General features: G+C 36.4%; 1 protein-coding gene across 1 annotated transcript; it reads right to left on the bottom strand.

The window, feature by feature from the left end:
- Positions 1–7,172: 7,172 nt before the first annotated feature.
- LOC109179110 (VHS domain-containing protein At3g16270) lies at positions 7,173–12,469 on the bottom strand. Its single transcript, XM_019328676.1, has 5 exons — positions 12,101–12,469; positions 9,945–10,694; positions 9,590–9,745; positions 8,382–9,347; positions 7,173–7,552 (listed from the first exon to the last, which is right to left on the bottom strand). The coding sequence occupies exons 1-5, from the start codon at positions 12,305–12,307 to the stop codon at positions 7,511–7,513; spliced, it is 2,121 nt and encodes a 706-aa protein (XP_019184221.1). The 5' UTR covers positions 12,308–12,469; the 3' UTR covers positions 7,173–7,510.
- Positions 12,470–15,652: the final 3,183 nt, after the last annotated feature.

A 15,652-nucleotide genomic window follows, 5' to 3' on the forward strand; every position in this document is an offset into this window, starting at 1 on the left:
AAGATTGGAGATTTAATTAATAGTCGTACGGACGAAGTGGATGATGCTTGATATGTTATGCAAAATGGCTCAAGTTTGAAACTCACCATCAACAATTTTACAAGGTAAAATTTGAGAAGCCAAAATTAATTAAAACTGATGAAGTTCACTTGGGTGGCAATTGAGATGCAATTGCACTTGGGAGCCAATTCAAAGGAATTGGGGGCCGATTTCATAGCAATTGAAGATGGGAGTCAATGTAGAATTAAAATTGGGAGCCAATTGAAGTTGTAGTATGGGATGCAAATTCAAGTTGGGGACCGATTGTAGTATGGGATGCAAATTCAAGTTGGGGACCGATTGTAGTATGGGATGCAAACCGATTGGGGACCGATTGTAGTATGGGATGCAAATTCAAGTTGGGGACCGATTGGGATGCAAAGTCTGGGAGCCAATGATTTCTCCTGAAATGGAGAAGTCTGGGAGCCAATTTTCAATACCAGGAGAAGTCTGGGAGCCAATTTTCAATACCAGGAGAAGTCTGGGAGCCAATTTCGAAGTCAAAGTCAACAATTTGGGAGCCAATTGCAAGTCAAAGTCAATTGGGAGCCAATTACAATGGAGAAATTCAAATTGGGTGCCAATTACAAGCTAATTGAAATTGGGTGTCAATTGCAAAAGAGAAATTCAAATTGGGTGGATGTTCAAAACCAATTTGAAGTCTGAGAACACCCAGACGTGAGAATGAAGAAGAAGAAGAAGAACTTACAGTAAGAATATTCACACAAGAAAAAATACTAGTCTAACTAGTATGGGATTAAATTAATGAATATTTTTAAATCCCAAAGATACAAGGACCACTTCAGAGCAAATCAGAGAAGCCGTTCTACACCCAGATATTCCCACTCAACGTTAAACCAGAGGAATATCAGATGAAGTTTGGAAGCTCATTTACATGGAGATGAAGATCCATCAAACGGCTAGCTGATCCTTTCTGACATTTTTGCAGAAGATAAGATAAGATCTCTGACAAAAAGATACAAGATTTCAAAAATGAGAGCGTCTCTTTCCAACGGACAGATTCTCATTACCAGCTATAAAATGATGAAGATATGAAGACTTGAAGAAAACGAACTTGAAAAGAGCAGTAGAGCAGATCATGAACAAGAGAGCAGAAAATTCAAACTCATCAAGGAGATCGAATAGAGCAATTAAGCTTAAAAGAGCATAGAGCAAAAATCTCATTTTGGTACAGAGCATACCAAAAATCTTCAAGTGAGAAGTGAGAAAAGAAAAAGAACTCAGAGAGCTTCAAAAGAGAAATATTCTGAGAGTTCTTAAACAGAGCAAAACAGAGCAAAAATATCAAGTGTTTTACTTGATATATTCAAAGAGAGAAAACACTAAGAGCTATCAAGAGAAATTATTCCAGAGTGTTTATCTTCATCGAAGAGACCTGCGCATCATTGAAGATCATCTACAGAGTCTCAGAAGTTGGAAGCAAGACAACACTTGTTTTGGAGCAAAACAAGAGAAGGGAGGAAAGTAGCACGGAGCTGTGAAATCCTGGATTGTCACACGGAGCTGTGAGATCCGAAGCAGCAGTGTCGGAGGCACTTGGCGTGATTAGTGCGGGCTTTGTGATCAAAGCACTAGATCACGGGATACGTTTCTATCGGAGTGTGGAAGACGGGGGGAAAGTAACGCGGAGTCGTGAAATCCTGGGATAGTAGCGCGGCGACGTGAAACCCGAAGCAGCAGTGTGGTGTCACTGGGCGTGATTAGTGCGGGCTTTGTGATCAAAGCACTAGATCACGGAAATTCATTATATCTTGGAGCCAAGGAGTGGTAGATATAGTGAATTGCTCTTGGAGATAAGAGCAAGTGGAGTAGGAGGATTACACCACCTCGCGAACCACTATAATTGTCTTGTGTTCTTTACTGCTTTCTTTACTTACCGCTCTTTACATATTCGCTCTACACGAGATATACTGCTCACACAATCTCACACACACTTTATGTTTATTTAATTCCGCTGTGCACCATACACTAACAATCTAGTTAAGAGTTTTGGTTTATCTCTGGCTTAGCAATTGTTGTGCTGTGCGAAAAAGTTAGAAAGTCTATTCACCCCCCCCCCCTCTAGACTTTCTCCTTACCTCTTTTGGGACCAACAGAGTTGGCTCTACGTCAGCCCTACTTTCCTTGCAGGAATCTTGTACTCTAGTATAAATATAACCCCCGGGATCACCTTGTAAAGGGATGGCAATTCTGGCACCCTAAGCGGCCGAAACTCTAAAGAAATAACACCACGTTATTCTCTCTATTACTTCCCTCTTTTATTGTTACAAATCCCTTTTGTAAGTATTTTAGGGTAGTTTGGCCCGCCGAGCGGCATCCAAAAGCCGTAAAACCAACATTGGCGCAACCCTTTCTATTGGGGGTGAGGAGGATGAGGGCATGGTGTTTGCGGCAGATGAAGTGGCTCATGTGCCTGATCATTAGTTTATGGTAATGGGGTGGCTCATAACCGATTGGTCGGTGAAATTATGTGAAATTCTATTTCTTCAAGGATACTATGACATCAGTTTGGCATCTTGAGAGGGGTTGACTATTACTACTCTTAAGGATAATCGTTTTATGTTTTGTTTTTATCACAAGATTGATGTGGTGAGGGTGGTGGAGGAGGGTCCATGGTCGATCTTATGAGCAACATCTTCTAGTTTTACATCGGTTACGAGATGGTGAATCTCCATAAGTAGTACCCTTGATGTCAATCTGTTGAATTTGGGTGTAAGTGTTGTTGGTCCCGAAGAGTTCACTGTTACAAAATGGAACAAAGAAATATGACTTTAGGATACCCTTATTCAAACAAAGGTAGTGTATTAAATAAATGAATAAGAAACTGTAACCTTTTTTAAACAAAAAAGTCACGGTTTCTAATTAAAAAACAAGTATTACTTTTCGCGACCCTTCTCCAAGAAAGGGTCGGAAAAAGTTTATTAATACAAAATTAACATACATTCTGCGACCCTTTCTGGGAGAAAAGGTCGCAGAAAGTCTTCACCAGATCTAGATCTGGTACAAATCGCGAAAATTGTTTTTCACCTATCCTCTCCACCGACTCCACCACCACTTAGCCACCGACTCCACCACACTAGTGATGCCTCCATTATCGACGCCTGCAACCACATCGACGCCACTGCCACTGTGTTGGTCAGCCACCACAGACTCTATTATCACCGCCACTCTCAGCTTCTGCGATCACCACCGTAGCTAGCTTAATTCTACCACTGCCGCCACTAATTCCATTATTAGCGGTAAGGTTTATTTTTTTAAAAAAAAATATTTGCTCTAATTATTATTGTGTTAAATATCATATTTGTTGATTTTTAAAGAAATAACTTTATTTCGAATTTTTAGTAATTTGTGGTTATTTTTGTTGTTATACCCTAATATGTGTAAATGCATGAATTCTGGTTTATATATATATATATATATATATATATATATATATATATATATATATGTATGTATGTATCAACCAGCCTACGTCTACACTTCTCCACAAACTCCTAAGACGATTGCACTAAAACTCCTAGTACAATGAAGAAAACTAGAGCCTTGAACACAAAGCCGGTCTCTAGCTTCCAAGTTTTTCACAAGCCTCAATTTGTTACTTCGCCTCATTCTACTTCACAAGTAGAGATACAAAGATGGTAAACAAATTAAATTAGTGTTGATCCTCCAACTTCTTGTAAACTTACCGCTTGATGGTTGACTGCTTGTTGCCAAACCCTCAACTAAATCTTTAACTTGAAGCTCTTGTCTCTTCTCTCACTGGTCACTATTTTCTTAGCAATTAGATCACTTGAACACTTGATAATTTTTACTTGATTGACCAACACTTTCTTTAGTCTTGATTGAAGGTATTTATAGGGTTGTTTGAAATAAATCCTTTGGAGGGAGATAAATGTGACACCCCCATTTTCACATTTATGAGCCTAGCTTAAAACATTCATTTAAGAATAGAGATAAGGATAAAGTACTAGATTAAGATAGATGAACCCATAAATCAAACATCAAAGGAAGTGTTACCGTCGTAGTCACCCACACACTCGGATAACTACACACAGCTAACATTCTAGAGTCAAAAGCTCAACATTCATCAAAATGAGTTTACAAACCTAGGTGTCTACGCACCAACAAAACTCAACGGTAGTCTAAGGCTAGATCATACTATCAACACAAGTTTCAAAATACTAGTCATCATAGGACAAGACATAATGATAAATGCTAAGTACTAGCAATCAACAAAATAGATCTAGAGCTACACCACTACATCCTTGATCGAGTGCGCTCTCAAAAAGCATTGGGACAGCCTGAAAAGGGTTATAAAGAATACATGGAGAAGTAATCTGTTAGCATATAATGCTAAGTATAAACCACTCAACCCTGTAAAATAGATATAGATATAGATTTGAAAAATAGTTTGTTTGATATCAATATTTAACACATAGGATCATAGAGGGGTAAATCAAGTCATCAATAGAATACACACACACATATATATAGACACAACTCACATTCATGCTTATACCAAACATTACGTACCTACTAAGTAAATGTATATGCAAAGATACCACTAAATGAGAGTGAATGAAAATAGGTAATTCATAGTGAATGTCGTGAGTAAAGGAATAAGTATAATGCAAATCTGTACCCTCAAGATAAGTAACCCGAATGATAAAACAGTCACCGCATTCCATTTGTATTCATATGAAAATGTAAGCATTATAGTATAAGGTTTCTCAAATAGATATGTAAGTCATTTATATAAATACTCTCATCCTCAAGAAAATAGGATACAATACTAGTAGTACTGGAGGATCTCATATCAATCTCATTTGTCTCATCTGTATCATGAATCTGGGTCATAGGAGGTAAGCACTCCGCCGCGGCGAAGCCCTAGCTAGTGAACAGTGCTTCCCACACAACCGCCACATCTGTAACTACGGAACCTCAATCACATATGTCTCATTATATCATACTGTGGGGAGGTAGGAACTTCACAAATCATGAGATGAACCTAATTCGGGCTCGGGTAATATCAACCGGCCTAATCTCAGCTCACCCACAAATCTCATGTCATTTGGAAGCATGTATCGTACGTTCAGTGTGCACACCCCGTGACTGGGATTCCAAGCCTAGTGGGTAGTATCCAACCTTGCTAGTAGCCCAGTATTTTTCTACCAAGCTACTTCAATCATATCTGTCCAGGATTTTTATACCGGACTCTCTCATCATCAAAACATTTCATCATTTCTATCGAAAGAACATAGTCCAAACGGGGACCTCCAAAAATATAGATTTTTCCTCACATCAAAAGATAGCGGTGACACAGCATTGGAAAACTTCCCTTTATAATATGGGAATCATTATATCATGCATATTTTTCAAAAAGAGTGTGAATAGACATAGGTTTATATATATAGGTTTTGAAAGAGTTTAAGGCATTAGTATAGTCCTTTCATAAATAGATATATAACTTTAGTATATAAAACATAAGTTTAGGTATAAGGGATTGAGAAATAGTAATTCATGCATTAATGTTCATGTAATCATGCCAACTCACTCTTCAATGCAACTACTCACTATAAGCTGATCACTTAAGAGGGCGGTTGTTTATAAGCACATATGACACCACAATCGTGGCGACCATCTTGCAACTTGCTAATTCTTCACCACGATGCTCTACCCTATCGTGGCAATGTCACTGTGTAGATTTCTCAAACTATACTCCAAAATACTTCTTATTTGAGCCTAAAATCCTGCAAAACATCAAAATGCATCCTCCAACTATCCAAATACCTCAATCATAGCAATTTATACTCATTAGACTCTCAATCAAGCATAAAACAATCCCAAAATGACCCCTCAATAGATACCACTCATCATAGGTATACAGTTTGAAGTGGTTATTGGCGTTTACTAGGGGAAAGGGTGGTGGGTGGCTAGTTTTGGTGGACTGGAGTATGGGATTTTCTTCTTCCTCCTAAATTTAAAGTATTCTGGTGGCAGTTGTGCACTTTACGATTACCGACGTTAGATAGTCTTCGTAAGAAGCCGGTGGTGGTGGATGGATACTGTGTCCTATGTCGTAAGGAGGAGGAAATGGCTCAACACTTATTCATGCATTGTGACGTTGCGACTCAGTGTTGGGATATCATCGGCATGAGAGGGCTTTTTGCATTGGTCGATGCTGCCGTTGACATTGGTCGGAATTGCATGGGTTTTGGGTGGGTGATACGGGATGAGAATGGGGTACGGTGTTTGTAGCGGCTAAAAGGTGTCAATAGGGGGGGGGGGGGGGGGGTTGTTGCTTGGGAGGCTAAAGCGGTTGGGCGGGGAAAGCTTTGAGTTGGCTGAAGGAGCTGGGTCTAGATGATATAGAGATGGAGATGGATGCTCCACAAGTGGTTTGTGCGGTTCAGGGGTTGGCTCAATTTTTGAGGATGTTAGATTGCTTATGGAGTCTTTCGAAACTTAACAATTTAGTTTGTCCATCGTTCTAGGTTGGCAGGGTTGGCTCAATTATTGAGGATGTGGCTCATTTGGCTTAATTATTGAGGATGTTAGATCGGACTATTCATGTCTTAAGTAGGGTGATTCGGTCTATGTCAGGTGTTTTGGTCTGGTATGGCGCTCCCTTTCTTTTCTCTGATTTGTCTTTGGATATTATTGCATGAAGTTGTGGTTCTTGGTGTTCCAAAAAAAAAAACTATAACAAATGCTACCATAATAATAATAATAATAATAATAATAATAATAACAATAATAACAATAATAACAATAACAACAATAAAAACAATAACAATAATAATAATAATAATAATAATAATAATAATAATAGTAATAAATAATCCAATTGCCGTAGCTGTATAACTCTACCGCAGGTGGATTGCTGGTACAAGAGAATGAACCCATGTTTAGCATCTAAGAAAAAATTGAGACAAGCTTTTTCTAAGATGTTAGCATTCCAGGGCGCTTTATCTATTGAAACACAACCATTGAGAAAGAGATCGAACCATTGAATACAGTAGAGTATCACAAATAATTTTTTTAATTTAAAATTTTGATTCTACATATGGCAATCTGATGAGTGGCAGAAAAAGGAAAGAAATGCAAGCGTCTGATTCCAATCACCTACACCACTTTAAAAGAATATAAATCTGCACATACTTCATTCTTCTGTCATTACATCAAATCAACAAGCATCACCGACCAAATCTTTCTTTTTCTTGTACTAGGGATTCATTACACTTATGTGACGCGCCAAAACAAAAGTTCTCAACAAATCAACCTATATCTCCTAAGAAATATCAAAAGGAAGCATTATTATTATTATGAAACAACTAATATTTTCAGGTTGAGATCCCTTGGTCTAATTGCCAGATTCCACTTTGAAGTTGAGATCCTTAAATTCAAAGGAGCTAAGCGCCATATTGTGATTGCATATGAGCTTCAAAACTTAAATTACTCTTTTTGGGTCACGAGCCGCAGCCAGATGATCCTGAAATCATGGGGTAAAAAACATCATATAACGTTGATTGCATCTTACAAGTTATCTTTAGTTCATCACTGTTACTACTGTAAGAAATAATTAGCATCAATCCTCATGCAATTGCTAACACAAATCCAACATTCAGATGGAATGCTGCTTCAACAGTTGTTAAATACAATCAAATTCCCTGCCAATACCACATGCTTCAGGTGGGTGGGGGGCAACAGAAAGACAATAACGTACAAAGCTAGACACTTTTGAAACAAGAATATTATCTAGTGATAAAATAAACAACTCATTTTTGTTTTAAAATGTTATGAAGTCCCTTAGATGCTTAAGACCAAAGCAGTTAAATGCGCACCAGAATGATTGTGATTCACGAAAAATGTATAACCATTTCCAAGGAGTACAAAATCATGAGACACTAATTTGGTCAGTAACAGCAGACTCTGAAACTATCATGCAAAATGTCAAGTGTGAAAGCAGATGACACCATTTGAAAAGTAGACCAAACAAAACAGTGACAAGCATAAAAATATGAGGAAAAGTAATCTACAGCAATGAAACTAAAAAAAGTCACAGGGAACTCTAAACTCCCTAAAGTTGATAACATAAAATGGAATAAAACCAATTAAAAACAATTGATGAGTGGTCTAGTAATTCCTTTAACCGGATTTATCAATCAACTAAGTCAGTTAGTCAACAATAAAGAAAATACTTCAATTGCAATGGAATGTCTTCAAATTCACAGGCATCATCATCATAATGCTTTTCTAAATTAGAGAAACATGCATTAGAAAATAAAATGATAAAAGCAATTATCAGACACTAAACTTACTGAGATAAAATCAAATGCTCTAGTATCCTCTTTCTTTTGACTGTTCATCAATGATGTTGGAGTTTGGTTAGGAATGTTGGCATTGAAAATATCAGGAAGTGCAGAATTGTAACCTCCATTAGATCCAGAAGCAGGATTAACACTAGCAGTTTGCTGCAAGCTGCCCATTTGCTGGAAAGTGGACATTGCAGCAAGGAATTGTTGTTGGGCAAAAAGATTGCCCATGGCACCTGTATTCAATGCCTGAGAAGCAAATGATGGATTTAACATAAAGCCAGGAGGCATATTATATGCCATTGCACCCAAAGGAAACATTGGAATTGTACTTGAACCAGAAATCTGAGAAGGTGGCATGCTGTTGAAGACATCATTGGAAACATTATGGCCAGGATTAGGATTAGAATTCGGTAAGATATTCTCAAGCGTTGTTCCTCCTGAGCTACCATTTGGTCTTGTAGATGATTCATATTGATTTAGGGATAAACCAGACATTAAGTCATGAACATCTTTTTGAGGAACACTTTCCTCTTTGGTTATATCAGAGCTGGAACCAAAAATATCAAATGGTTCAGGTCCATTTCCACTAGGTACTGGACGAACTTCAGCAGACCCTGGTTTGTCAAATGTCATCCCAGAGAAGAGATCAGATTCATGCTCTTTGTCATTACTGCTATGGAAAGAGACATCTGCAAAAGGATCATCATCATTTTTCTGTTCACTTGTGTTCAAATCAGTGCCAATTCCAAATAAATCATCAATCAGAGGAGCAGTAGGGGAAGAGGTATTTGCAACATTCTCATTATTCTGCATTTGTACTGAACCATCAGTATCGAAAAGATCATCACTGTCACCAGTGTCTATTAAGTCAGGCATCTGAACAGTCTCAGTGTTTGCTAGTTTGTCCGAATGAGCTACACTTTCTACAGTCTGACTAGTGCCCTGTCCCAAGTCCAGAAGGCTCAAGACCTGTCCAAACATATTACTTAAATAATCAAGGTACATAGAAACCAAATGAAAATGTCAACATTTCAACAATACATGTCCATTTCATTTTAAACAAACAGAAAGGCATTAAAATTCATCTATCTTATTTGAGACGAAATGTTGATCATGCAGATTGAAAATATAGTGAAACTTAACATCTAATTACTTTCCTTGTACAATGGAATTTGGAATCATGTTCAGTAATCAGAGAGTAAAAGATTTACCTTGTTTGCCTTTTCTCTTAAAGATGCTTGGGGGGATTCAGAACATTTAACCACCACATCATTGTTCTCACTGAAATATGATGCTATAATACAAAAATGTTCATCATCTTTTTTCCTCAAAATTGCCTCAAGGACACAAATGGTTTTTACTCGGACCTGGCAGAACAATAAAAAATTAAGGATTGGTAAGCTTCAGCACAGTATTTCTTTTGTCAGTTTTAATAGGGGGAAGGGGTAGAAGTAAAAAAGCGAAGGAAAGTGCAGCAAGGAGCATTTAAATGTTAAGTTCCTCTTGGCATCTACATAAAATCACTCCACGGATCTCAATATCTGGAGAATGAAAAAGGAGACAGACCTGCCATGATGGAGAATGGAGCTTTGATTCAATGGCGTGAATTATGGCTAAAGCATCCAACTTTGAAGCTTCTGCCAGGAATGCTTGAAGGGCATCCCTGGTTGGCTGTAACCGAACACCACCAGATGTTGCAATTGTTTCCAATAACCTCTCCTCACGAGTCTTCTCACCAGAACTCATACCCAAGTCCCTATTGGTTGTTTCGGTATCAGATGTCTTAAGATCCTGACCCCAACTTTGAGAACCTGCATTTCTTGAAAACCCAGAACTATTCTGAGATTCATTATATGAAGTTATTCCTTCATATCGATCTGAGTAATCCGTTTCCCTTGTCAATGATCGCTGAAGATTTGGACCCCTGTAACTTCCAGTATCATTCTTTTTAAGTGATGGAGATTGTGTCAAACTACTAAGTCCATGCTTTATTGTAGCACTACCAATTCCAACAACCTCACTGATAAATGACTTCTTATCTTCTGATGGCATTTCAAAGTTAGTATTACCAAAGCCTTGGATTCGACCACCGAGATTTTCTTTTGGAGCAGGTTTGATGTCATCTGAGGAAGAAAATAGAGCTGATAATGCTTCCTGTGCTGTTTCACGCACTGCCTTGTTAAGTGCATCACCCTTCAGAGGATCTGGCTGGCCCTTGTAGTGAATTAACTGGCGTATGGACACAGAATTCCTTTGCATCTCTCTTCTGAACTCCGCACCAGACTTTCCTATTGCATACTTGATTACTCTTAGAGCCTAAACAAAAGGGTGAAATGATCTCAATAAATTGGAATTCAGTAATCAGTAGAAAATTTCCCTAAAATAAGCAAATTGCAAATGCGAATATGAAGTTCTAGTTCACTATTTGTGAGAGAGAGAGAATACACAGACTTTAGAGTAAAATGGAAAAAAAAGATGTTTTTGTTTGACATCATGTATCATAGTTAGTAGTAAAGCCAGTGGGTCAAACTAAGGATTGGAATTGACTTGCCTTCTGCTAATAACTGAATACTAGCATCAAGCCTCCATAAAGTGAACATTTTTGTTTAATATATTGAGTTACATGACTTACATCAATTGAACCTATTCAGCTAGCTTAAGCATAAGATAACTATTGCTATTCAGTGTAATAAACATCAATGCTCACCTAATTATACTTCCAAATAGTTTCAATTAACAGTATCTGCATATAACTGAATACTACAATCAAGCCTCTATTGAGTAAACCTTTTTATTTTAACATACTGAGCTAAATCAATTGCACCTATTTGGCAAAGCTCAAATATGTCCAGGATAACTCCAAAACACACACATGAATACACAAATATAAAATCTACCAGCTAGTGAATTACTGATAGTAACAAATTAAACAATCATTACATTTGTACACAAATAACTAACTATTTTCCTGTTTAAATTACATATTTATTACTTGGAGGAGCCTCCAAACCTAATAAAATCATTTTAAATGTTTCTCCATTAGTTCCCTACTTTATTTATTGTTACCTTTTGCCACACTTCAAGGTGAAATGTAACAATTTCTTCAGCTTTCCAATCAAGTTTTATAGAAGCAAATACAACTTACATACTTAAAAGAAAGACCTCTTACCCTTTTATCCATTTCAATTCATTAGTCATGAAAGTTACCAAACATCTAGTATTAGTATTCTAGTATCTCAGTTAACTGGTTGAAGTTGATATAAAGATGAAAATTCTGTACAATTGTAATCTGCAGAGCTTTCATCATCAGTGCACATCTCAATTAACAAATGAAGTTTATGGAAAGGCAAAAAATGTCAGCCAAATTCTAATCGCATCCCCGTTATCATTACTAAATACCATCTCAAGTGAAATGAGAATAGCACTGAAGCTAAGCTTCTCACTGGTTAAATGTTGCCTTAGACTGTAACTAAACAAGGCTCATCTAGCGGGAGAGTAACAAGAAAAACTCATATCTCCGTTTTTCAAATCGTTGTTCTCAATTCATTTTTTTTTTCCATTAGTTTCAGTAACCAACCTTATCATTTAAATCACGCAAGCTCCTAAATTCTAAATTTTGGTATAATTCAGTTAAAAATTAAACATCTGAGATCAAAGAAACTATGATCAAACTAGGAGAAAAGCCAATTTAGCAGCAAATCAAAGAAGGATAAATGGGCGACCTTTTGTTTGACAATAGGGGATTTGTGTTGAAGGCGTTTGAGGATGAACTCCGAGACCTCCTTGACGATGCCTGCATGAGACGACCGGAGAAGCTCACAGATCTCCTCCAACTTGTAAACCGGAGTGACCTTGTCCTCATCAGAAGTCGCGCCATCGACCATCCGTGACCTCCAATACGACTCCACCGCCCGCCTGCTTTGCTCCATCGCTCCGATCAAATTCTTCGATTGACCGCCTTTCCTCAATCAATCCGACGAACAGTCCGATCGATCTCCGCTCCAGAAACAGGAATAGGGCAATTTGGGAGGAGAAGAAGATCGCTGTCGTTGAGCTTTGAGAAGTGAAACGTGAGAAATCTCGAGAAGTTATTAAAATTAAAATTATTATTAAACGATAATTGTAATACGAATAGAACTATAGAAGGTATAATTTCAGACTTGCACCTAAACTTTTTTGTATTAACATTCTTACCCCCATTGTTTTAAGACTTACACTGAATGCCTCAAAAAATATTACTCCTTATATTTCTACTAGTCTTTGCTATGCGCGATGTGCAAAAATATATACCCAATATTTATATTTTTAAAACTAACTAACAAATTCATAATAATCAAAATATATATGAAATCAAATTTATTTATTATAACAATCCAATATATAATGTCTACAAATATTATTAGCATTAAAGAATATAAAAATATATATAGTGGGTGCATGTGCATGATAACAATAGTAGAAAAGATAACGGAAGTTACAACGGTAGGGGTATTTTTTTTCAAAAAATTATATAGTACAACTCTAAAAGCACAATTTACAAAATGATTAGTATTAAAAACATGGACATAAATGAGGGATATAACTTTGATTGAGACTTATTATGTTTTTAGATTAGTATTTTATATGCGCGATGCGCAAAAACATATGCCCAATATTAATACTAAATATTAAAATTTTAGTTATATTAAAAAAAATAATAGTGTGTGTGTGTGTGTATATATATATATATATATATATATATATATATATATATATTTATTTATTTATTTATTTATTTATTTATTTATAATTGTAGAATTCATATCTATATTATTGAAGTAAGAATGATAGAAATGATAAAGAGTTAAATCCATTTTTAATTCTAGATTTATAAGTGACAGTCCACTTTTAATCCCCTTTTTTCAAAACATCTACTTTTGACCCTAGTATTATTGTGGCATGACCATTTTAGATCCTCCATCAACAAAATAGCTTAAATTTCGTCAAATACAATATCATTTCAGTCTTCAATTCTGATCTTTTTCAAAAAAAAAAAAAAAAAAAAAAAAAAAACATAAAAAATATAGCCGGTCAACCTACTTTGTATAAAAAGATCGAAATGTCCTTGTATTTGACAGCATTTCAATAATTTTCTTGACGAATGACCAAAAATAGTCATGCCACAATAATACTAGGACCAATTGAGGATGTTCTGATAAAAAAAATGACTAAAAGTGACTATCATCTATAAATCTAGTACCAAAAATGGAATTAACTCAGTGATAAATTACTAAATATAACTATGATAACATTTAATTAAAATCTAAATAAAATCAAACTTACAATTGAAGAATGTAGGAAAAAATATTGTGTATACATGTGCATAGTATTAATAATGTGAAAAGATAACAGAAGTTATAATGGTAGGGATATTTTTGTCTAAAAAATTATGTAGTACAACTTTTAAAGCATAATGTACAAAAAAAGAACAAAAAAAACGGACATAAACCAGGGGTATAACCTGAATTGAAACTTATTATGCTTTTTAGACTAGTATTTTATATGGGCAATGCGCAAAAATATATGTCCAATATTAATACTCAATATTAATTTTTTAAAAATAATTGTGTGTCTTTGACTCATTGGACTACAATATATAGAGAAAGTATATTGAACAGATACTACATTGTAATAGAGTCAATAGTACTCTGTAAACACTTATTTGTAACATACATGGTTATAATTCAACGGTGTACGTGTTATAAAGAGAATACATTTTTAGCGAGCTAAGTTATACCTTAACTGCTCCTTTATATAATAATCGATGGGGCGCTTCTAACACCTAGCTCTGGATCCATATTGACATATAATATGAGTAATTGTAAAAGCATTTGTGTTTTCGACAAGTATAATATTTTTCATTAATTTATCCCATTTTATAAAAGTTCTCTACCACCTTAGATGAGACTGAGACCTCTTCCTTGGCCCTTTCTAAAGTTGCTCAACTGGGCAGGGTTATATGTTTCAGGCACTGGTGCAAAACTAACCGGACATGAATTGTGATTCTTCATTAACAATTTGTTGTGCTTCTCAGCAATAAGGATTGCTGAAATTAGCTTAAAATGATGCACATAATTCTTTGCCATGTACTGCTGCTGGAGTACAAGATTACTCGCATTAAAAGTAGAGAAAGTTTTCTTAATCAAATATCTCTGAAACTTGCTATTTATAGAGTTTAAGTTGCTAGACTATTTTCTGTAGTGCTAAATGTTGGAAAAGTAGCATTAAAATAACATTTTAAGTAGCTATTTTGTGGTACAATTATTAGTGGGATCCATTTTCGGTTTGGGTCGGGTCAAAGTGGATTCACGTTCTTCGTAGTGAGACGAAGAGATTGATATATTGTACGCTCAAAACAGATAATGGGTAAATGAGATATTGATTCTCAAAGTAAACCCATTTGAGTTGAAAAATGAAGGGAAAACGTGTAGCTTTTGTCCCACATTGGTTTGGAAGTAGACTTGCACCACTATTTATACAAGAGCTCTTTTAAGGCTTATTGAATTGTATAACATAGAGGCTCTCTCGCGCGCGCAGGGGGTGCAAATCAAATACCAAACTGAGATTCAAGCCTGAACTCGTGTACGTTGGCACCTGCGGGTACAAATGTCGTAGAAACGGTGAACCTCGTCTGGAAATTGGCAGGCGGTCCGGAACGGTGAACCTTCACTGTGGGTACAAATGTCGTAGAAACGGTGAACCTCGTCTGGAAATTGGCAGGCGGTCCGGAACGGTGAACCTTCACGCAGTAAATGTCATCTAGATCGGAACGGTCCAAGCGCAGTTCACGTCTATCGGAACAGTATGGTCAGTTTTGAAGGTTATAATATGATTTTAAATTGGATTTAATGTCGTTGTTGAATGCTATTTACACCTTAATCTCCTATATAAGTTTGTTGTTGGGGCATCAGATTTACAAGCGAAAAAAAGACACAACACACACAACAAGAAGTTAGCTTTTCTTCTCTCAAAACTATGTTCCTACTCCGTTCTTGCCGACTGTGTTCTGTCCATACTCTAGTTCGTCGGGTTCATTCGTTTGGGAGCTCAAACGTTGAATCGTATTACGTTTTACCCTGGGAAGCATAGGCTCCAACGTTTCTAGCACTTTTGGGAGGTGGCAAATAAAGTTTTAAGGGAAAGAGTGGTCGCTCGACTCGTGCTAAAAACGCTACACCAAACAAAGATGACATTAACGTCGCTGCCTTTGGATGAAGGTATTTGCTATGAATATA

The sequence above is a fragment of the Ipomoea nil genome, unplaced genomic scaffold, assembly GCF_001879475.1.
Source record: "Ipomoea nil cultivar Tokyo-kokei standard unplaced genomic scaffold, Asagao_1.1 scaffold0876, whole genome shotgun sequence".
NCBI classification, from domain to species: domain Eukaryota; kingdom Viridiplantae; phylum Streptophyta; class Magnoliopsida; order Solanales; family Convolvulaceae; genus Ipomoea; species Ipomoea nil.